The sequence below is a fragment of the Erythranthe guttata genome, chromosome 5 (genome assembly GCF_056151865.1).
Source record: "Erythranthe guttata isolate IM_541 chromosome 5, IM_541, whole genome shotgun sequence".
Lineage (NCBI taxonomy): Eukaryota > Viridiplantae > Streptophyta > Magnoliopsida > Lamiales > Phrymaceae > Erythranthe > Erythranthe guttata.
Genome location: NC_142537.1, coordinates 16,244,810 through 16,268,206, shown reverse-complemented (window position 1 = coordinate 16,268,206; position 23,397 = coordinate 16,244,810). Strand labels below are relative to the sequence as shown.

Genomic DNA, 23,397 nt, shown 5'->3' with positions numbered 1-23,397 from the left:
ATAGTTAATTAATTAACCCCACTTAGGTGGCAGTTAGTGAGAGGGCCAACGGGGTCTAACCGTTATGTATACCTGGCCTCGTTTGATTGGCTAGATCGTCAATGATATATACGATCAATCATGGCTACAATAGAGTCGTTTGAAACTTGACATTGCATAAAAGAAGAAAAAAAACGAAGCAAGCCTTATGATAATTATACATCAATAATCCGGTAAAAGTCTTCTTTCGACACATTCTTCCCAGTTAAGCATAAAAATATCGGTCATCCGAGCAAAATCCGTGCATGCCAATATTAACAGTCTAAAGCGACCCCAACGAGAGAAAAAAGAAAAAAGAAAAAACCCAAGTTCATTCCAAATTTCGACACAGATAATTTATTGGAACACTGTACAAATTACTAACTAATGTACAAAAACAAAGACGATAAATAACGACCCGAAAAATAAAGTAAATAATAATAAAAATCGCAAACTGCATAACAATCAATCTTCATCCTCGTCGTCATCATCTTCATCGTCGTGAATTCCCGTATCTTCACCAATACCTTCGAGCAATTTATCCACATCCTCACCCAACTCCATAAGCCGAGCACTAAGCTTCTCGACTTTACTCTGTTCTTGCCCAAGGCACACAAGCAAATCGCTCAATTCACCTTCGCTCTCCATTTGAGCTTCTTCTCGTGCTTGCGCCTTTATCACCTCGATATTCGGTACAGCCACAGCAGATCCACCGTTGCTCTTCAGTGCTTTGATTTCGCGCTCTAATTGGTCGTTAGCCTGCTCGAGGCTATTGTATGCATCGGACAAGCTCTTCAGATCGGATTCGGTTTTAATGGCTGTGTTCTTGTGCATCGAGGCTTCGGCTTCGATTCTGGCTTTCTCTGCTTTGAGGGTTTCCAATCTTTGGGAATATTCGTGCAGATCTCTACGCATTGTTTCTATTTGAACTCTCTCGGAGCCGCTGCTGCTTTTGTGTTCGGTGTGAGATGAACCACTCCCACCGGTTTTTGTTAGGTCCTCTACCAGAGTGGCGTTCCGACTCAAAAGGTCCTTTTAAATAACAGGGAAAAATAATATTTCAAACACGGGAAAAATGGATGCAAAAGAAAATCGGAAAAAAGGATGCGAAAGGAAATCAGAAAAATACCTGTATCTCGAGGCATTGCTTCTCGACAAATCTTTTTAGCCGTTTGATATATTCCTCATCACTTTCCCCTCTGTTCTGTTCCAGTTCTGCTGGGACCACTGCCACCTGGCTCTTCGGGTGGCTATAAATTTCCACGATTTTTTCTCTAATATTTGCCTCTAACCTCTTCACAAAGACAATAAAACCCGAATCAAGGATCATCTCTAGCATCGGAGGGTCGTCACTCTTCTGATCATTGGTCTCGTTTTCTTCAACATCTTCAATCTCCGACATGCTGGCGGCAATAGATCTGCTCAGTGGTTTGCGTGCCATAGCTGGCTTTGCAGATGTGAAGGGCAAGCTTTTCTGCATTTCATCAAACTTTAGGAAGTACGACGTAAGTCCTATTTTCTGGCTTACGGCATCGACAATGCTATACGCATCTTTGTCGATGGTTTTATTGTATACAACACACTCTCCCAAGAGTATAGCAGCCAACCCCTTTACACATGCAGTCGCAGTTTGATTGGATATTAACTCGAGCAAATATGTTAGATGAGGACGTGAATCGAGGAAGCACTGAACCGCACTTGGACAATCGAAGAGCCAAATAACTAGCAATTTTAAAATAATTGGGTGAACATACATAGAGCCGGATGCGCTTGCATTTCCATCTTTACTTTTCATAGACGAGGCAAGAGCTAGGTACTTCACCATACGGTGCATGAAAGGCTCGGGACCACCTAGTGATGGTGTAGGCGCTTCAAGTTCAATTTTAAGAACCTGCAGCAACTTCTGTATTATACTAAGAAGAGAGGTATATATATGCACACACACACACACACATTCATACACACACTGGTGGAAACGAAACTTTGTACCTTCTCCTTGCAGTAAATATTATCCTTCAAAATATGTGACAGGACACTAGCAGCTCTGCAGCAAGCCTGCACAAATTTGAGAAGAAGAGAAGGTAAAACGATACTCTGCAGTAGAGGGTGGTGAATGGCGGTCGAAACTTACTGCAACTATGTAACATTTAACATATCCCCAGTACAATTAAATATTTTCTTATAGTAACCCTTCTGGCTTCAAAATTATTACTCGACATCCATATTTTCTTTGTTGTACTAACGCAGATTAACAATGAGCAGCTCAAAAAATATAAAAGCCCATTAATAAAGTTGAATGAACAAAACCAACATAATGGAAGATTCTTTTGACATTTAAAGAGTAAATAAGAAAAAACGACAATATAGATATACTATTTAAAGACTGCAAGTTCTCATTTTGCGACCTTTTAGTGCCCCAGATATTCACGAACTAAAAAAAAAATCATGATGAAAATGGGGAGTAAAACTTTAAAAATACCAAGTCCAGCTTCAGTGGTATAAAATTCTGAAGGACCACTTCTCATAAGAAAGAACTTAGTTAAAATTTAAAACCGCATGAAATATACAGCATTACCTCGAGATCGCCATCACTTTCACTCAACGTCAAACCGTGCAATAGCATGCTGCAAGAACAGAACTATTAAACATTTAATCCACACTTTAAAGGGAATGATCCAGTAAATATATGAAAACAAAAAGAACCTTCCAAATGACATGTTAACATCCTCCTCAAGTTGACCATGAACAATTGAGTGCGGTTGAGGAATCAAAGTTGATGCCAGCATTTTTTGACCCTCGGGATTTTTCTGGTCCAAATTGAAAGCACACCCAGAAATGGATCAATAGAAAAATAAATAAATTGTTCTAGTTCAGCATCACAGATGACAGATGTAGATTTGAATTAACATCAGGATGACTCAGACACATATAATATTACGAAATAGTTATTATTGAAGAAATATTGGCTCAATTGCCAGCGCACTCCAAGTAAGTATACAAACCTCACAAAAGCTCTTAAAAACATAGTCAGCTGCAATGAATTCTTGCACGCTAGAAGTCCGCAAAATAATCCTAAGGATGGAATTTACGGCAGGCTCAGCATCCGGCTCCTCTCCAAGTACTTTACTTGCAAGGGCATCACGGTTCTTTGGATGATCGGTAATCAGATCGCCTATGCATCGGAACGCCTAAAATGGTTATAGCATTAACAGTTAACATCAGACACTCTGAAGAAAATTTTCAAGAGTTTATAATGGAAGCATATACTTTAGAAGTGGACGCATTTGTAGGACAAAAGGCTCAACTCATTTTTTGGTCAGAACATAGCCTTATCGTGCATAGTGCATACGAGATGTTGAGTTAAGCAATATTTATCAAGGTTCTAAAAGGCGGTTATCGGGTACGTGGCGGTTAGGGACCGCCACACGATAAATCGGCGTGGCGGTGATTTATCGGAGATAAATCGGAAATATATCGGTTTTTAAATTTAGTGTAATATATTTCTAAATATTATTTGTAAATACTCAAAATATATATAAAAGAATATTTAAACATAATTCTATCCTATCATTCATATGTTATTATATAATTCTAATTAATCAATAAATTAAATAACAAAAATTTAAAAATAATAAGATCATAATATAACAAAAGATTCTTACGAATTACAAATACTACGCAAGTCTTTCGCATCTACAATTAATATAAACACAACAAAGCATAAATTGCGGGGTAGTACTTGGTTTGGTTTTGGAAGTTGAAAGAATTGGAGAAAAACAAAAAATCAAAACATATTTTCATTTTAATTTAAATTTAAAAAAAAAAAAAAAAAAAAAAAAAAAAACCCGATTTGTTGACCGATATATCGGTTTGACCCGCCAAAAAACCGCCGCAAACCGCCTCGCCGTAAAAAACCGATATTCCAAACCGCCTCAACAAAATCGTAAAGGTTTATAACCGATACCGATATGGCGGCCGATATATCGACCGCCACGACCGCTATTTAGAACACTGATATTTATGTAGAAAATCCACAAGCTATAAAAAAATAAGATGTCAACTACTTATAATCTATTAGAAAAAACGTAAAGTAAGAAGTCCTCTATGACCTAATAATCTCTTCTACTTCTTTCTCATTTGAGAAATAATACCACCTTGCGTTAATAATTCTTCTGAGCTCGGAAAGCTTATATAATCCAAACAGTTCAACTAAGTTTTCTACTGAAATACAAAAACACCAAAGACAAAACTAATAAACTTTTCACAATTTTACAAATTAACTTAATTTTAAAAACTAAATAGATTATGTTACTTTAAGCAAAGCTTCTGCTTCTGCTTCTTCCGCATTGGTAAAACACGGTATTTCTTTTTAACATTATCACTCTGGAGAGTATTGAAATGCCGAGGACACAAAAGTAGGTTTTGAGTATCAGAAATAATACATCAGTAAGGAACAGTTATCTCACCATACAACGTAGAGCAACAGGTGCCCATTGGCTCTCAACTCCCAGCACCAAAAGATAGTCCAACAGCTTTTTCTACAATATTAAAAAAAACATTTTTGAGTAAAATAAAAATAAGTCTATGAGGAATAATGTTTTATACTTTTTCTTTTAATGAGAATTTGAACATCTAACTCAAACCTGAACCAAGACTGTTTTATTTGCCGACCCATTGGTGTCTTTTCCAGGATCAGTTTGTGAACTAGCATGCAGTATCAAGGCAATGGTATCCAACACACTGAGTAGATTTATTGTCTACTGGCAACCATTTGGTTAAGAGAAAAGGTTAGAACTAGCACTTGCATGGTAACATTTGCTAGCAATGAGGATTATGTTAAGTTGCAAGAAAGTAAAGCATTAACCTTCTGCTGTGTGAATTTATACGTGCTTCCTCTAAGCTTCAAAATTGAAATCAATGGTTCAAAGCCCATTGTCTCCCTAAGCAATACCTATAGCACTTTCAAATCAAGTTAGAAGCAATAACACAATCCATCCAATATTAAACGCTATTAGAAACATGCGAGGAAAAGTAAGATAATCAAATGGCAGAAACCTGATTCGAGGCGTTATTCCGGAGAAGATTGTTTAATAGTTCCAGACAGTCCTGTATGCAACACCAAAGATAAACATGGCAATAATATCAAAAAGGCTTGCATTAATCAATTAGTGAGAGTTGTCGTTAAATCAAAGTTTCAATCATAACACCTGCACCACGACGCCACCTTCAGAACCACCTTCCTCTTTAATGATGCTAAAGATCTTCTCAAAGGCACCTTCAAAGACCAGAATTTTTTGAATTTCCTGAATTGTAAAGATACTAATGAGCCCGGAAAATGGATAAATAGAGTTACATCAAAAAACGATTTTCGGCAGCGGTATATATATATATATATATATATGGACTTCAATTTGCACCGTGATATATAATCACTATTTCAACTGGTCAAAATTGATATCAGAACTTACCTCAGCTTCACGAGTCAAGTATGTGAGAAGTAATAATGCCTCATTGCGTATAACCTCCAAAACAAAGAGACTTGCAAATAAGCATGAGTTTGATAGGTAGAAAAAAAATGAAGCATCTTATTAAGTCTATCAGCAAGATACCTCCCGTTCCATGAGCATATCCATAAGCCTTGTGACACCACGAGGAACTGTTAGAATAGCTTCCTGTAGTCTGTAAACATCACCGATGACATACTCTTAGAGTTGGGTAAGAAGGGCAAAGCTTTTTAAACCAAAATGAAAGAAATTATACCTGTTTGGTGAATTTGTAAGAAGGGCTGTCAACAACTGCAATGTGTAATACCGTATGTAGAAGTCCTCCTCTGACTGCAAAGGTATTAAGTTAGCAAATGATAGATACACATTATCCAAGTTCAATCTCTTCCAGAAGATCAGAAAGCAATCTTACCAGCAGACTCAAAAGAAGAGAAATGCTTTCTATTTCCCTCGAAAGCAGATCACTGTTCATCAACGCTGGTTGAACCTCATTTTTCGATGATCTAGCGTGCTCAATAGGAGTTAAGGCACTTACAAGAGTTTCCAGAGCCCCTCGGACCTTCATACATTCAACGACAAGTTTTTAGCACCATACAAATCAGGACTAAAAAAAAATAAGCCACAGGCAAAAAACTGCATTACCAATAGAAACTGCGGAAAAGGTATTAGATATAAGTTAACTGCAAAAGACACTCTCAACTGAGACAGAACTTTCAAAAGTAAAAGTAAACACTATACGGGTCGACAGCTACTTGACGATGAAATTTTTGCAATCAGAAGTTTGAAGATTGCAACACTGTTAGGTGGTGTAATATATAGCCAAAGCTAATATTTGGACAGCCAATATCGGTTTTGGTTAAAACAGAAAAACTGAAGTCAGGAAATCGATGATCTTAAATCAATTAACTTCTTTGCATACATGTCTGAGCACATTCCAATCCACTTAAAGTGCAGGTTCAAATTGTATAACTGGAGACTTACTACCAAATTGACATAATTTAGAGACAATAACACCAAACTACGGGGAGACTAAGTAACAAACTGAATGTAAAAAGGAAGACAATAGAAGCTGCAAACCATTTCTACATCGTCGCGCTCCTCCTTTAAGACACTCAACAATACTGGAAAGCCTGCATTGAAAATTAAAGTTTAGGACAAAAATGACATCACACTTGTAAACAATTGGAAGTAAAAAGCCTAGCAGATTCATAAAGACTAAAAAAAAAAGAAAAAAAAAAAAAGAGAAAAAAAGAGAAAAAAAGGGAAAAAAACAAAAAACCAACCCATTGCCCCAAAAGCTAACTGAGCAGCACGGCTTTCAGCTACGACTGCCTGAAGTTCAGCCATGGCACTCCTCCTATCCTCAGCCAGTGAGCCATTGCTAATGCGATCAAGCAACCTCTCGACATAACTATCAATATGAACCACATAAGATTATAATTTGATGGAGCCCATGGATAACATAATTAAGAACATTCATAAGGTTAAATCTACATTTGAGGAGTTCTTCAAACTTTAAGTGTATTGTTCACGTCGACACTAGGAATTTTCCTCCAAAAAGAATATTATAGGAAGCCATGGATTTGTACATAAAGTTACATAATTTACACATTATGGATGTTCTAGATGCCTCGTAAAGTTGAGAAGGAAAAGAAATTTAACAATGACTCGTCTGACATTAGATTAGTTTACTGATTACTGATTACTAGTATTTATAACTCTACTCCTATTAAGTATTTATTCAATAACTCATCTCTTTACCTATTTGTAATATTATAAAAAATTACATGATTGAATATAGCTTATTCTGAGCGACATGCATCGCATGTATTATGCATGCATACATTATTCAGAAAATAAGATAAAACAATTACCTATCGTCATTTGAGCTCGAATTGTCATTTCCAAAAACACGTCCCACAACGCCCTGCATTACGAGTCATAATAAACATAAGAAATAATTATAAATATAAAAAAAAAAAGACAAGCTAAAGCACAAGACATATTCAGCACGCATAGGTAATCTAAAGTCTAAACACACACATTAAAAAATGAAATTAGCTACAAAAAACAGAAACAAAAAGCACACAATTTAGAACAAAGAAACAATTATCAGAAAGAAAAAAAGAAAAAAAACAGTAATTGGTGGAAAATAAAGGCAAATCACCTGGTACTTGGATACAAAATCCATCTTCCTCTGCCTAAAGGAATCAGAACTGCTTGAACTTCCACAATGCACTACACAAACAGAGTACCAAATTCAATATCAATAATCTAAACTACGAGTCAAAGCTTTTGATCACAAAATAACAAACGATAGGAGCATTAATTCTCGGTTCGCATAAAATCGGTCGAAATAAATATGTTTCTGCATAAAATTGATGAAGAAGATCAAAATCGAAGAACCCTAGATTGAAAATTCGTTAATTTTACCTGTGAAAGAGATCGACCAGAGAGAAGGGGAGGATTCCGGGGAGAGAGAGAGGCTTGATTTGACAGGGTCGGGTCAAATACTTTCAATTTTTTTTTTTGGTTTACCTGAATCCAGATTTCGAAATTATTTGCTTCTTTAATTGGGCTAATTGAGTAATTGATCCAATTACATTTTTGGGCCATTCTTTAATAGTGAATTGCGTTTTGCGCCCAGAAATAACACTAATAGGCGATTTACACCCTAACATTTTAGAATTGACAAAGTTCACCCTCAAATTATGTACCTCATGGCAAAGTGCACCCTATGTCAATTTCATGTGTGATTCTAATAAAACAAAGTCGATAAATTAATACAGTCGTAACTAGGTAAATTTTATTAATCTAGTAAAATATTAAATTATCAAATTAAACTAATAGTTTACTATGTTATCCCGAGTCCGAACCGAAAGAAACTATTATTTATTTTATCGAGGTTTTGTTGTATCATGATACTCTATCACAAAATTGATTCACGGTTGACAAACAATATGATGTTTTCTTTACTTGATTTGAAGGTATAGGATGAAATTCGTTGTAAAACGTCGGAAATGCCCTTAATGTTGTACATCGTCTACTCATTTCATCTTCTTTATAACGGACTAAAAATTCCTCTCACCTACAAAATTCCATTGAAATTGGGATCCAATTTTCAGTTGTCTCGGAAAACAAGTAGTGGTAGTTGGGGTTCGAGGAGAAGTACGATGACCAACAACAGATATGATGGCGGCGCGCAGTCGGAATTTTGTGATTGCGGCTTCAAGCTTCGTCTGCAAACTTATTGGACCAAAGCGAATCAGGGACTAAAATGAATTTTACCCGAATGGAGAGTGGGGAATGATTTCACAGGGCAATTATGTAATTTCACCTCAAAAAGTTTGATACCACTCGCACAAACCGCGCTTGAGTTGCACGATCTCGCGTCTGGGGTAATGTGCCTTTGACTAAATTTCACTTTTGCAAGTTTATTTATCAAATAGGGTTTTCACTATTTTGAGATTACACATGGAGGGGTACTTTTTACAGTTTACTCTTTTTTTCTTTTTTTTTTTTAATGCATTGAACATTTTCTGTGATCGTGTAGTTTCTTATTTCAGCAGATGTGTGTATTTGTCAGTGGGAGTGCGTGTGTGTAGGGGTGTAAACGAGACGAGCCGACTCGTGAGCTCGAAGAGCCGGCTCGTAAAAAGCTCGAACTCGGACTCGAGATTTTCGAGCTCGAGCTCGAGCTTTCTGACGAGCCGAGCCCGAGCCGATTTTCAGTTGTTCATGAGCTCGCGAGCCGGATTTATTATTATTTTTTTTTATTTTTTTTTATTTTTATATGTTTTTTTTATTTAAATAATGTATAATAATGTAAAATATTATAGAAATAAATACAAATATTAAAAATATATATAATTACAATTTAGTTTTTATTTTTTATTTTTTAAAATAATTTTTAATAATAAAATAATAATTAAAAAAATATTTTAAAAAAAAAAAAAAAAAAAAAGACAATGGGCTCGAGCTCGAGCTCGAGCCAAAAAAAGAGGAGCTCGACGAGCTCGAGCTCGAGCCAGCCAAAAGAGGCGAGCTCGGCTCGAGCTCGGCTCGTTTACACCCCTACGTGTGTGTATGTAAAAAGTGTGTGTGTGTGTGATTTTGGATCGGACCGGGTTTATCTTATTTAAGAGTTTCTGAAGCCCTTCATTGGAATAGAGTCGCAAGTTTCCTTGGAAAATCGAGCTTCTTATATTTTCTTGTTGGAGCATGATTTTTTGAATTTGATTGTTTTTAAATTATTTAGATTGGACAAAATGCACTTTGGCCCCTTAGAAATTTTGATTTTTTGCACTTTCCCTCCAACAAATACAACAAATACAGAAAAGAGATTTCCCCCCTTCAAAATTTGTTTCAGTTGCAGTTTGCCCCAAATTACAATTTTCAGACGTGTTTTTCATCGGAAATGCAATCAATCCGTCCAATTGAAGGCTATTTGGGTCATTTCATGGACAAATCACCATAATAGCTACTGATTGAAGTAGAAATTGAAGGTTTTGGCAATTATGGGACCACAATAAGCACAATTCCTTAGTAAGAAAAAAAAAAAAACCATAATTTTTTTTCTTCTGAAATCAGTCAAATAGGTTGTGTTTTTTTTCATCTATTAGAAAAGATAAGGATATCAACATTTGGATGATAATAATGAAATAACTCAAATGCCCTTGAAGTGGACAGATAAATCGCAATTCCAATGAATAATAAGCCGAAAATTGTGATTGACGACAAAGTGCTAATGGAACAAAATTTTGAAGGGGCAAAACCTCTTTTTTTTTTTAATTTGTAGTGGGGAAAGTGTGAAACTTAAAATTTTTTATGGGCGAAAATGCATTTCGTCCTTTAAATTTTACATATAAGAACCACTTGAAGATGCTAAAATAAGATTATTTATGACCCAAGAAAAATCAATTAGTAAGTACACAAATTTATGAAGAAGCATGACCTAAGACACGCAACTATACGACATCGAATCTACTATTAATCGTCAATTTTACATGAAGTGATAATTTAACAATACATAAATAAATGCATAAAGAGCTAAGCTCAATAATAAGCGCGGATCATTATCCGAACAATTTAAAACATTTATTTTAAAAATAAGATGTAATAGCTATTCGATCAGCTATTAAAACATCTTATCAGACGTAAGAACTTCTCAGTTGTTTAAAATAAGCTTAGCCAAACGAGCTAGCTCTAGATATATCTTCACTTAAGTAAGACGAGGGTCTATATATATGAATAAAACAAACTTCATGGGGTGAAAAAGAAAAAGAAAAAAAGAACTACATTTTTTTCCTCGATCTACATGGAAGCCAATAAATCTCTCATTTGTGAGACATCTGGTATATTCTCGCCTGGATATATTTTAGCTACTAGTTGCGCGAAGCTGTCGTACTTGTCGAGGAACTCTTTCTGCATACAGTAGTTAGATTATATAAGTAACAAATATAAGAGTACTAAAGCACGTGCGTATGCATTTTTTTTCTTTTATCAGAAACTCTCTATGGCATTTTGTTGTTCTTACATGTCGTTTATTTAATTGCATTTTCTTGAATTCTTTTTCGGATTTTCTTGCATTTTGCTAGAAAATCCCGAAAATAAGTGAATAAATTGTGAAAATTCCCGTTATATCCGAATTTGGAACAAGAGATTACAAATTAATGCTCAGAAATTCCCGAAATTAAGCCGATTTCGAGGTATTCTGAAATCATAATAGATTTTTGAATCATGATTTTTTTAGAATGGAAATTGGAACCCATTTTTTACTTTAGAAAAAAATGGATATTTTCCGAAAAAGTCATTTCCGATCAATTCCGTCCGATTTCTACCCATAATTATAGATACGTACCTTGCACTTGTCCCATAATGAAGGCAACAATTCCTCGGAGGTCAAATTCTTCTGCAACTTCTTATACATTGTAGTGATGGACTTATCAACCTACAACATTAATGCAAGACAACAATTATTTTACCAAACATTGACCGAATTCCCAACAACGATAGATTGCAAGTACGCTTTCATACCCCAGATAAACTTGATTTGACGACCTTTCGTAGATCAACTTTCGACAATCCAAGCTGGAACGGTATCTGCAGATTTTTTCACCATAGTTTATTGGACTTTCGAAAGGAAAAGAAAAAAAGATATTGACATCGGAGTATTTACAAGTTAAGCTGATTTGCATTTCGGACCACTTCCACTTGGTGTTTACAAAAAATTATTTAAAAGCAGAAGTTATGAATTGTGAGTTAAGTTGGTTTTAAGTGCTTATATCTAAAAGTTGGGGGTATTTGCAAATTTACTGGAAAAATAAACTTAAATAGAAAAAGCAGGGTCATGGGGGTGCTTAGGTGGTGTTTGCAAATATTTTTAGAAATAGATTATGAGTTTTTTTCTGCATATAATCTGTTTTTAGGTGTTTGCAAAACAAGCTTTTGCTTTTGCTTCTATCAAAATAAGCTGCTTTAAGCTATAATTTTAAAAGCACCCATATATACCTGTTTTTCCTATTTTAGTTGATTTTCCAGCTAATTTGCAAACACCCCCAACTTGTAGAAACAATCACTTAATTCCAACTTAACTCACAATCACTAACTTCTGCTTTTAAATAAGCTTTTGCAAACGCCACCTTAACAAGTTTTAGCTTAAAGTTGCTTAAGAGAAGCAAAAGTAAGAGTTCGTTTTGCAAACACTTACAAATAAACTAGGAGCTTAAAAAAGCTCATAATCTACTTGTAAAAACGTTTGCAAATACCACCTAAATCAAGAAACTTATTTTTTAAACATGAAGAATGTTCGATCGAATCGTAAGGCAAATAATCAATGCATATAGTTCAAGCTAACCTCTTCGGGTGTGATTGTGCACATTAAATCCTCTATTCTGCGAGCAAACTGGAATAGTCGTTCAAATTGCTGCAGAGTTGAGAAATAGTATCGTAAAATTTCGAAACAAAACTCGAAACAAAAAATTAATGGCATGAAAAATAAGACTACTACTTACATAGTATATGATTGTGCTTATAAAGCGCGTGCAAGATTGTTCGTAAGATTCACTCGCTTGGTGGTAAAATTTTGCCAAAGTGGCTACAACATTAGCCAGTTCATATAGACTGTATACATTAATTCAAACCAGGTGATAAGTATAATAACTGGAAAAACAGTTCTAATATTCATAATTTTTTTAGTCAATATTTACGGATACCCCTAAGGTAAGACTAAATAATTTACAACCGCCCCTAAAACTAACAGCCCGTTATAAACCCTAGCGGAATGAATGAATTGTCTAAATTACCCTTTTATTAAACAATCAAACTTTGGGTAATAAATTACGGAGACTCCAGGTAAGACTAAATAACGTACAAACCCCTGAGATATTGGTAATTATAAATTCTCCCAAAAAACCTAAGTACCTAACAGCCCATTATAAACCCTAACGGAATGAATGAAGTGTCTAAATTACCCTTTTATTAAACAAACAAAACTTTGGGTACATTACGGATACCCCTCAGGTAAGACAAAATATTACATTTACCCCTGAGGGTAGATCTGCAAATTCATATCGAATATTCTTCAAGATTTCTTTAGTCATAGTTCCATAAGGGTGTGTAACTGTTAAATGGAGCAATAGTTGAAGAGGGTATTTGCAATTATCAACACAATATGGGTGTATAAGTTATTTGGTCAGTTCTCAGAGGGTCCCCGCTATGATGCACGTAAGCTGCAACCCACACGTGTTTTCCACGTTTCGGAAACCAAAACTCCAATCCATGACACCTGCTGGAAACGTTTCGTGGCCGTTTCCATAAATATTTACAAGTTTCGGGGAGGTTTCTGATAATAATGAAAAATTGAAAACGCGTTTCCACTCAAAATAAACCCAACTTTCATTTTAAATAAAAACTCCAAATTGCATACGCTTAGAAAAATCTTAAATATTTATATCTCCCCTTTTCACTTCTAGTGGTGTTTTAATATTTTCGTAGATGTTAATTCTAAACTAAAATAAATTTATATGCTCGAATGTAATTTGTGGAATGATATTAAACATTATAATATTTTTAGAAATTATGAATGCACCCCTATATTTTTATTATTTACGCGTTTCCCCAGGTTCCCGTATCCAACTTTTTGGTAAACAGAGTTTCCCCATGTCCGTTTCCTTATTTCTCCGTGTCCGCATTCCCGTGTCCGTGATTAATTTACGCTAAATTTAAAGTGATAATAACAGGTAAACCCAAAATTGTACAGTACCTGTTCTGAAAAGCTGCATAATTTTCTAAGAGCAAAACATCTGCATATTTTGTGTCTGCTTGAGCGATTTTGTCCAACGTCACAAACATTATGGTGACCTGCCAATATAATTAACATTATTGTCAAGCATATACATGTCTACAAGAATCTAAATTTCAATGATAAAACATTTCTTAATTACTTCTCACATGATAAATTACGGGTACTCCTGAAGTAAGATCGATAAAATGTTACATATTTACCCCCTATAGCAAGTATACTACATTAACCTTTAATTTGGGGGTAGATAATGGAAATTCACATTGAATATTCCATGGAATCAGTGGTGAATCCAAATATTTGTTATAAGGTGGGCCCAAATTTTCCGAGGTTATGGGGCAGTGCAGCTAAAAAAAATTAGGATTTTTTTGTGAGAAAAACTTAAAATAGGAAAAGAAAAAAATTTAAGAGTTTTTGTTACATTAATTAATATTTTGAGTGGCTAATTACTAAAAATTAGGTGGACTAAATAGATATATACGTATAATATAGGGAAAAAAATATAAATTGCGGGTGCGCTTGAGTCCACCCTTGCCCAATGTTGGACTCGCCCTGAATAGAATCTTCAAAGTTCTGTTAGTCATTGCTTCGTAAGGATGAAACTGTTAAACAGAGCATGCAATAGTTGAGGAGGTTGGGGTATTTGTAATTACCGATACCAGAGATGGGGGTGTAAGTTATACGGTCATATTTCAGGGGGTTCAATTCCTCTCGTAATTTACCGTATTTATTATTTGATAGTGTTAAGAGCAAACCACTCACAAATTTTGTGTAAGCCTGATCAACCAAATCCCTCGACTGTCCCTGAATGTACTGCTCCATACGTGTTGCAAGAATAGCAAACCTGTCCAAAACAATTTATTAAGGCCCTGTTTGGTTGGAGAGATTAGTCATGATTAAATAAATAATTAGACTTTATATAATGTTTGGTATTCCCATTAACTTATCAACCCGCAAATATTATGTTATCATGACTTATCTTGCCTTGACTTTCTAGGCATGTTTATTGGTAGACGTCTCAGCGTCTAACAAAATAATTGGATTTTCATCAGATTATTTAATCTTATCGTGGTTAATCCTATCTTGACAACCAAACGAGGCCTAAGTCTAGTTTACCTGGGTATATATGACAAGACTCCCACCTGCCGAACATTTCTCTCATTTCTTTCGATCTGGTGGCAAGCTTCATCGACAAACTGATCAAACACATTACATATCAATAATAATCCTTACCGTGTGTGCGCGCGCGCGCGCGCGTGTGCGTTTGTATAACTTACACGACTAAACTGATTCGAAATTCTGTTCTCAATGTCATCAAGTAAAATACGGACAAACCCTGCAGCATCAGCTTTCTGACCGGAAATATAGCGTTCAGTAATTCCATGCATTGATATACAACGCAGTGGATCAATCTTACACGCCCAATCCACCACAGCATAGAAATCTTCCTATTTAAAAAGTCAACAGGGGAGTCAATATACATACAACAAAGAAGAGAAAGAGAAAGAAATATGGGCAAATTACGGCCACCCCTGACGTATGGCCAAATTACGAAAAAAAATTCTCTTGTTAGGGTAGGGTAATTACAGCTACCTATTTTTTAAATATTTTTACATAATTTTTTTGTAATTCGGTTATTTACCGAACCTAATCGTATATTCAGTTTGGTAAACATTATGAAGTGTTGGCGTACCAAAAATTCGGTATGATTTTACCGATTTAACATTCTTAAACTTACATCGGGAGGGGTATTTTCGTAAGATAATACATAGTTGAGAGGTGGATGTAATTACCCAAACATGAGGGGATTTTTCGTAATTTAACCATAACTCAGGGGTCGCCGTAATTTGCCAAAGAAATAAGAGCATGCAATTCAAGATTTAATTTACTTGTATTCCATCGAGCAAATCACAAAGCGACACGTTTAAGGCCTCCAGATCCGCAGTTTTTTTACCTAATAAACAATTGAGAAAAGGTATAGTATGAAATGAGGACTTTGAGATGCTACACCCGGTGAAATGAAATACATCGGGTAATTATTAACCGTTGATGTGGCAATAAGCACACATACACATAGATTTGTATGTGTGTGATTGTGTGCAGATCAACGGTTAATATAATAATCACCCTGTGTATTTCACCATGGGTAGTTCCGTAATTAACTACCTGCAGCTTTGTCATTGTCATCGATGTCCGTGGTACCCGAATCATCATTAGAGCTTCCGCCTAATGGTACTTCAAAGCACATGAAGTTCGCAAAGAAGGAACTCTGCGTTTCGTACGAGGTGATGTTATTTACGAGAAAAATCATTTTTTGAGAGCGAGAGAAAGGGTTTCAAAGAGTCGGTTGTACGAAACCTCATCCACAAGGAGCGGAATGAAAACCGTGAGCATTTTGGAGTATGCCTCGGAAACCGTAGATGTGTCTACTGCACTATTTGCACTTTGATTAGAAGCTGCAGAACCATCGAACCACACAGTTGGAATCTTTGGTGCTTTTGTACTAGCACGAAGCTCATTTGCAAACTCACGAGCCTGGCATGCGTGCAAACGTAAAACCATGTAATAAATGTCCGTGTGTATAAATATATATATATATATTTCATATTTATTCAAGATGAGATGTTCCCCTAAAACTAGTAATAGGCCTTTGCCAAAAACAAGTTTCTGCACCTCTCGTCGTAGAAGCAAATTGAGAGAGCCGCAGTAAGCTTTCCTTAAAGGTCCTAAGCAATTCTTATCGAGACTCTGCAAAAAAGGAACGGACATGCGCATCGATCAGAAGTAAGGTGTTGAATGATCATCTCAACCAAAAGCTTAAGCTGTTAGTTAAATGTATCATTTAATATTAATATCTCCAATATGCCCCATCAAGTGCACGCGAAAAGTGAAATGTATCATTGAATATTAATATCTCCAATACATCGTACACACATACCTTCATGTGTTGCAAAAGGCGAGCGTATGTCCTACATTTGTACCGCAGATCCGCATGATCGGGCCTCTTTAGTTGTCCACGCTGTTATATATAACCCAAGTACAAATACAATTCCCTCACTAGCTAGAAGTTTGTTTTTTTTTGTTTTTTTGATTAACTGAAAAGCATATTTCGTACGTACCTGCGAGAAATAGTTCTTATCACTTATCATGAAATCCACCAAACTAGCAAAATAATTCCTCATAAACTCGGATGCTCTTCTAACAAACGTGGTCTTCAACTTATCAAGTTCTGTGCGCTTCTCTCTAACCTGTAAGACTTAAATAATTAAGAACCTGTTAATGGGGCGTGTATTCGAAATGAAGAAAGTTGGATACAGTTTCGACTGAATTTTCGAAACGAAGAAAAAGTCGAGGCAAGAACTACGTTCTTTTATCCTTAGGACAAAATTGCTCCCGTAACAGTGCTTCGGTTGTGGCAATTTCTTTCTCTTTAGGACAATATTGCCGGTTATGGCAATTGCTTCACAAGATACAACGACTGACAATTTCAACGGAGTAGCAAAACAACTGTTGCACCGGCAAAACTCCAAACATTCCCAAAACCGAAAGCACAACGAGCCACATGTCGCGAGCTCGGGTGGCTTGCACTTAAACTCACACTTCGTTATAATTTATACTTTTAGCTATTCACCTAACACTATTAGAACTGCTTTTAATAAATGCTCTTTTTTCAATGTGGAATAGGTGATTCCACCTCCCACCAAGCAATTTGAGCTCACTCTAGCTCATTGAAATAGCTAACTTTGTGCATTAATTGTTCATTCATCCTTTATGACTATCCACGCGAAATTATGATTTCATCATTTATGACGCGATTTAATATTGGAATCTTACTTCAACATTTTTTCAAAGTTGACGTGAACACCTCAAATTTTCCAATAGAACCAGCGAAATAAGTAATGAATTATTTCCAGAGGATTGTAGAAATTGGTAAGATTTTAAGATATTCTCTTTTTCATGTGAACTACTTACTTCTAACAATCAAGGTTAATAGAAAGGTATAAAGACAATTAAATCCACATACAGATCTCATCTTTGCATAGGTTTGATCCAAATTGGGTACTTCAAGGCTCCGTAAAGCATCGGCTAGCCATTCGCACGCATCTATATTTTCATGCATTCTTGTCTCGTCAAATGACCCCCCAGCCAGACACGATACGTACTGCATTTAATTTTAAGAGAAAAATAACGAATAAGAGAAAAATAACGAAAAAGAAACAAGATCAAACTAATGAATTACATGAAGAAAAAAAAAACTAATTACAGTTAAACCTCTATAAATTAGTCGGGACTGAAAAATTCTATTAATTTAGTGAAATATTAAATTATCGAGCTAACAAATTAGTACGTTTTTACCCAGTCAGGACCGTAAGAATTATTATTTAAGCGAGGTTATTAATTTATCGAGGTTCTACTGTATATGGAAAGACCTCTGATGGTATATGCAGTCTTTCAAGAAGCTTATCAAGTTCCTCAATTAGCGATTTGTTGTTTACCGACTGCATTTCCAGTTTGTTATTCCGGGTTTCAATCTGCACACGAGTTGAATTTTTTTTATTTAAGTTCAAAAGATCACATTTAATATGGTAAGTAATGAGAAATAATATAAAAAAATTGTGTAGCGATTAATACCGACTCAATGTCCTCTCTCATGTGCCGTAGTTTTACGTTGAAAATACATAACCACTCGTCCATGTCCTCAACGCAGTTTGTTGCTGACTCAAGCCCCTGTAATACCTGCATAAGAAAAAAAAATCAGGTTATATAAAAAGGTAAAAAGAAAACGAAATTTCAGACCTCAAATATTGGTTGCGTCTGTTGAATGACCATCTCAACCAAAAGTTTAAGCTGGTAGTGAAATGTATCATTTAATATTATAATATCTCCAATAGAGTCTTTATGTCCAGCTCCTCTTTTATTTTTTGTTCAATCATTTTATTTATTTATTTTTTTTATTTTTTTTTGTGTTTCCAACAATTCTTTAGATCTGGTTACATCGGTTTTATGGTCCTTTCTTGGATTTCTTGGCCATTAGAAAAGATTGAGAGGGCCGACGAGACGACAATGCATCTCATCATAGATTTTAGTTTGGGGAAGAAATATTTGGGAATTTTTGATTGACGTGTAATTTTGTAAAGTACGGTGTGTATACGTTCTGTTTTTACTCGGTTTGTACAAATCCATGGATGAATTAAATTTCAACTATTTTGTACGGACCAAATTGAAGATTATACGGTCCGATAAGTACAACACCCTCGGACCATAGACAATCCCTTGTTACTTTTGTCATCCAGCCGATTAATAGTTGCATCTTTACTAAATGACAAGACAGACTAAACAGAGACATATTTCATGTGTGTTACCACTAAGCAATATTAAAGCACTACACAAATTATTCTGCAGAAACAAAATTAACAAGGAGATGTAGGGAGAGAGTTATTTTTTGGCTATAAAAATTAGGAAGGAGAAAGTATAGAAATATAACAAAAAAAGAATGAAAAGCATTTATGCATGCACATAACATAAAGAATAAAAAAGCAACCTCTTGTATCAAAGGCTCGTTCTCCAAAATTGCATGTACATTCGCGGCTTCTAATGCTTGAAGCTCTCGCTTCAATCGCTCGGAAAACGCCTCGGCTTCGCCAATACCCATGACATAACTGCAAGTTATGCAATTTTGAGTATCGTCAGCAATGAGTTCAAGTAATACATAAAGAACATGAGTTTTTAGCAAGCGGTACCCCTGTGATAGTATTTGGGTAGTTTAGTCATTTTTCCCAAGTCAACAGCGAAATATGGTGAAATATGTGATAGACTAAATAAAACTCATCGCAGGGGTTAATGCTAATTTTGTAACATAAGGACTTTTTCGACAATTAAACTTTTCACAAGGGACTCTATGCAGTTAACTCGAAAGACAGTGACGATGTTTCACATTGTACTTTTCTCTTTGTTATAACTTCTATAGATGCGCTACTCGAGACATTCTATACTATTTGAGTAAAATTCTACGAATTCAGAAGGCGCAAAGATTTTAATACTTAAAATTTAATTACGTACGTGCCTAGAAGAGCTTCCATGTCCTCTTCCTCCGCTTGCGTCACGAGTTCTCGTTCAACCGTCACTTTCATGTCACCTTCCGTAACTTCCGTGTAATAAGGGCCGTCTTCAGGGTCCCCCTGCCGCTTAGTAACTGCTTGTGTATTTTCCTGTTAAACCTCTATAAGTTAATACAGTCGGGACTAGTGAAATTTAATTAATTTCACGAAATATTAATTTATCGAACTAACAATTCAATACGTTTTTACCGAGTCGGGACGGAAATAAATTATTATTTAAGCGCAGTTATTAATTTATCGAATATTAATTTATCGAAGTTCTAGTGAAGTTCTAGTGTACATATTAATATTATTCATAATTAAAAACTTAAAGACATGTGAATTTAATGACAACAATTAGTAGAAGATTGGAAACGATAACAATTACAACAAACAATGTACAGAGTTAGGCTGAAAAATAAGTAGGACAATATCAATTTGCACCTTAGCCCAAAGAGCCATCTCGACTACATCAATGCCGACGACTTTCGGAAGATGGCCCAAAACATCCTTGCAGATATTTAAGATGCAAAGCAGAAACCGATTCCTACAGTATATAATATCATTAAAAAAAAAAAAAAAAAAAAGAGGGTCGATCATATAGAAGATTTACGCGACTTAGTTTCTAAATAAAGGCTGGATTTTGAGTAACCGGGATCACTAGCATACCTGTCGTCAAGATTACGCATTGTCCACTGAGGTGGGGCGACGCTCTGATTTCTAAGGTTATCGAAACCCTTCATCGATTGGATCAGTGTTAATAATAATATCGGAAAAAAAACATGATCGAAAAGGGAAATATTATTCCAAGTTGTGATGTGAAAAAGAGAGAGTAAGAAGCTATATACCAGCATAAAAGTACATCCACTAGGGTCATTCGTTACAAGTTCCACTTTCGAAAGATGCTTCAGCTTGTACAGTTTCGCATGCTATAATCGGAGTAGATAAATTTATGTAAGCCATGCGAAATATCAAACAAACCACGGTTAAATTATGGTCAACCCCTGAGGTAAGGTCAAATTATAACTTATGTTTGGGTAATTACAACCACCCTTCAACTATGAATCATCTTTCAAATTCACCCTTATGGTGTCAAATTCAACATAATCTTCTAGATTTCGTGGAATGTTCTCAAGTTTGTTCTCGTTTTGTGCAAAAATGCAGTTTCTGATTTACAAGCCAAGGGACACATTTTAATATTTTATAATCATCTTGTTTCAAAATGTGGAGCTCCTCGGCTCGATTGGGGTAAAACGGGTACAAACTGGAGAATATTCTACATAATCTAGAAAATTCTACTAAATTTGACATTATAAGCATGAACATGTAAGAAGATTTATAGTTGACATGAGAGATTTTTTTCATAATTTGACCTTACCTCAGGGAGGTGGCCGTATACCTCGGTAAAATCAATCAGAGAAGTTCCAAAAGATATATAAGTTTGCTACATTCATCGCTACCAATTGTTTGTAACTGTCCATTTTTATTCTCATTCCATATTATAGACTTAATATAAATCGTCCAAGCGTTATCGATCAAAAAAGTTCGCCATACACAAATCTGAATCAATCGGGTGTTTCGAACTTACCTCAAGCACACCTCCATTCGAATATTTGAAGACACGAAGAAAAGCTTTAGTCCTTTTGACTTTTGCCTTTGCTGCAAATAATGATGTAGTTCTATATATTGCCCAAAAACTAATCAATAATAGAAGAAAATATAGAAATTCATGGGAATATTGGCGTACTTGAAATGCCGAGAACACGAGGCTTCGCCATGTTACCGCGGCCGAGTTTGCCGGATTTACCCCATATCCCACAACTCTTGGCAACCCTGATCGACATTACGATCTTTTGCTTGGTGCCCTCGATCGCCGCCTCGCACGCACGACGGAGCTCCTCATCATCAGCGCTCGACTTCGCCATTCTCCTCCAGGCTCAAGAAGAAAACAAAATGAGTTGGTTGGGTTTTTTCGATTTTTGCTTCGGTTATTCTTTTTTATTTCAACCCGCCTTGAATTAATTACTTGCTAGTTTTTGGGGCTAATCTTTTGCTAATGATAAAATGAAGCATATAAGAAGAAGAGTTAGTTACTCTATTTATTACTGACTAACAGACAAGATCACTAACGGTCTATTCTATGCTAAATTGGGTGAAACACACTGGGTAGATTTTTACTGTTCATATACACACAAACACACACACCCATATTGGTGTGTGTAGATTGGCGGTACAAAATGAAGCCTCTTTTGTAGCCAAATGCCGTAAAACTTGATAACAAGTTCATAAAATATGTGGTCACATTTCTATCTACAAGTGTCTATTTTAGGTTAGTCTGACTTTGTCTTTAAGCTAAATTTGTTTGGCGTATTAAAACTGAATTTTGATTGAAAATTCTAAACCAATTCTGAAGAAAAACATCAAAAATCCGATTAGAACGAAAAAAGAAAAATATTCAGAAAAATAATATTACAAAGTTGACCGATTTGAATAATTTCGATCGTTCCATTTTCTAGTATATGTCTTTGCCCCCTTGATTATGCGATGTGCCGCAAATATACTCCTCAATTACAAAATGTACTAAACATTCCCTCACAGTTTGTATTATGTTTAAATATGTTGACATCATCTGTTAATTTTCTTGTTACCAACAATTATTATAGTCTTTGTCTTTTTATGACATTTTCACCCCTCTGATGACTATATATTGTGCTATTTTTACCTTTATTTTTTCTCATTTTTTCATTTTATTAGTCATTTTGTTGCTCATTTTTTCTTCTTAATTTCACTATAGTGTCCAGTAGCAGCTCTAGTTGTCATCATTAAGTAATCCGAACTCAATTTCATATGGCATTCTAAACCAAACCATATTAGTAACCGAATACCTAATTTCTTTAATTAAAATAAGAATTTGAAAACAGGACATCAAATCACGGCAAACATCTCCCTCAATATAAGTCGAATCCCCAACATATTCAAACTCCGTAAATAGGCCTTTATGATGGATTTTAATTAAAAAAAATGATTTGCCATTATAACCCACCAAAAAAATATACTCAAGTTAGTAAAGTATTAAAATAAGCTAAACAATTGCTTAAGAAACAATCCAAGTATTGTTTACAAAATGAGTTATGTTAGGAGAAAAATGAAGGAGAGAGTGACTATTTCTTATTTTAGCCGAAATGTTTCTAAGTATAAAGTTCACGTATATTCCCCATAGACTAAAGGTGGGGGTAAGATTGTAATTTCATAATAAAAATTACAAAACTAATGTCTTTATGTTTTTGCAAGTTTGATCATAAAACGTAAGGGGGTAGTTGGTACGTTCAATTGAGGGGTGTGTATGTGACACACCTCATAATTCAGGGGTGTAAAGTGAATTTTGCCCTTTTATAAAATGTAGGGTATATTCCACTTTTTCGCTATGTACTTTACCTTGATATCACTTTACCCCATTCTACTCTCGATTGCATCT

At 35.3% G+C, this 23,397-nt stretch overlaps 2 protein-coding genes across 2 annotated transcripts; both read right to left on the bottom strand.

Moving 5' to 3' along the window:
* Positions 1-185: 185 nt before the first annotated feature.
* Positions 186-8,146, bottom strand: GC6 (golgin Putative 6). Its single transcript, XM_012978842.2, has 20 exons — positions 7,956-8,146; positions 7,690-7,760; positions 7,397-7,449; positions 6,806-6,933; positions 6,600-6,652; positions 5,935-6,081; positions 5,779-5,852; positions 5,628-5,697; positions 5,487-5,540; positions 5,226-5,321; positions 5,074-5,124; positions 4,883-4,969; positions 4,662-4,775; positions 4,485-4,556; positions 3,021-3,206; positions 2,722-2,825; positions 2,594-2,642; positions 2,008-2,073; positions 1,148-1,909; positions 186-1,050 (listed from the first exon to the last, which is right to left on the bottom strand). The coding sequence occupies exons 2-20, from the start codon at positions 7,711-7,713 to the stop codon at positions 484-486; spliced, it is 2,757 nt and encodes a 918-aa protein (XP_012834296.2). The 5' UTR covers positions 7,714-7,760; positions 7,956-8,146; the 3' UTR covers positions 186-483.
* Positions 8,147-10,490: 2,344 nt separating this feature from the next.
* LOC105955140 (exocyst complex component SEC3A-like) lies at positions 10,491-22,145 on the bottom strand. The gene is made up of 25 exons (XM_088817783.1): positions 21,670-22,145; positions 21,511-21,581; positions 20,771-20,851; positions 20,592-20,659; positions 20,367-20,469; positions 19,885-20,033; positions 19,367-19,484; positions 18,457-18,561; positions 18,255-18,356; positions 17,849-17,986; positions 16,944-17,072; positions 16,763-16,843; positions 16,498-16,572; positions 16,183-16,359; positions 15,991-16,093; positions 15,714-15,778; positions 15,102-15,272; positions 14,941-15,020; positions 14,587-14,668; positions 13,786-13,883; positions 12,536-12,644; positions 12,379-12,447; positions 11,559-11,624; positions 11,383-11,472; positions 10,491-10,946 (listed from the first exon to the last, which is right to left on the bottom strand). The coding sequence occupies exons 1-25, from the start codon at positions 21,845-21,847 to the stop codon at positions 10,836-10,838; spliced, it is 2,619 nt and encodes an 872-aa protein (XP_088673909.1). The 5' UTR covers positions 21,848-22,145; the 3' UTR covers positions 10,491-10,835.
* Between the last annotated feature and the right edge of the window lie 1,252 nt (positions 22,146-23,397).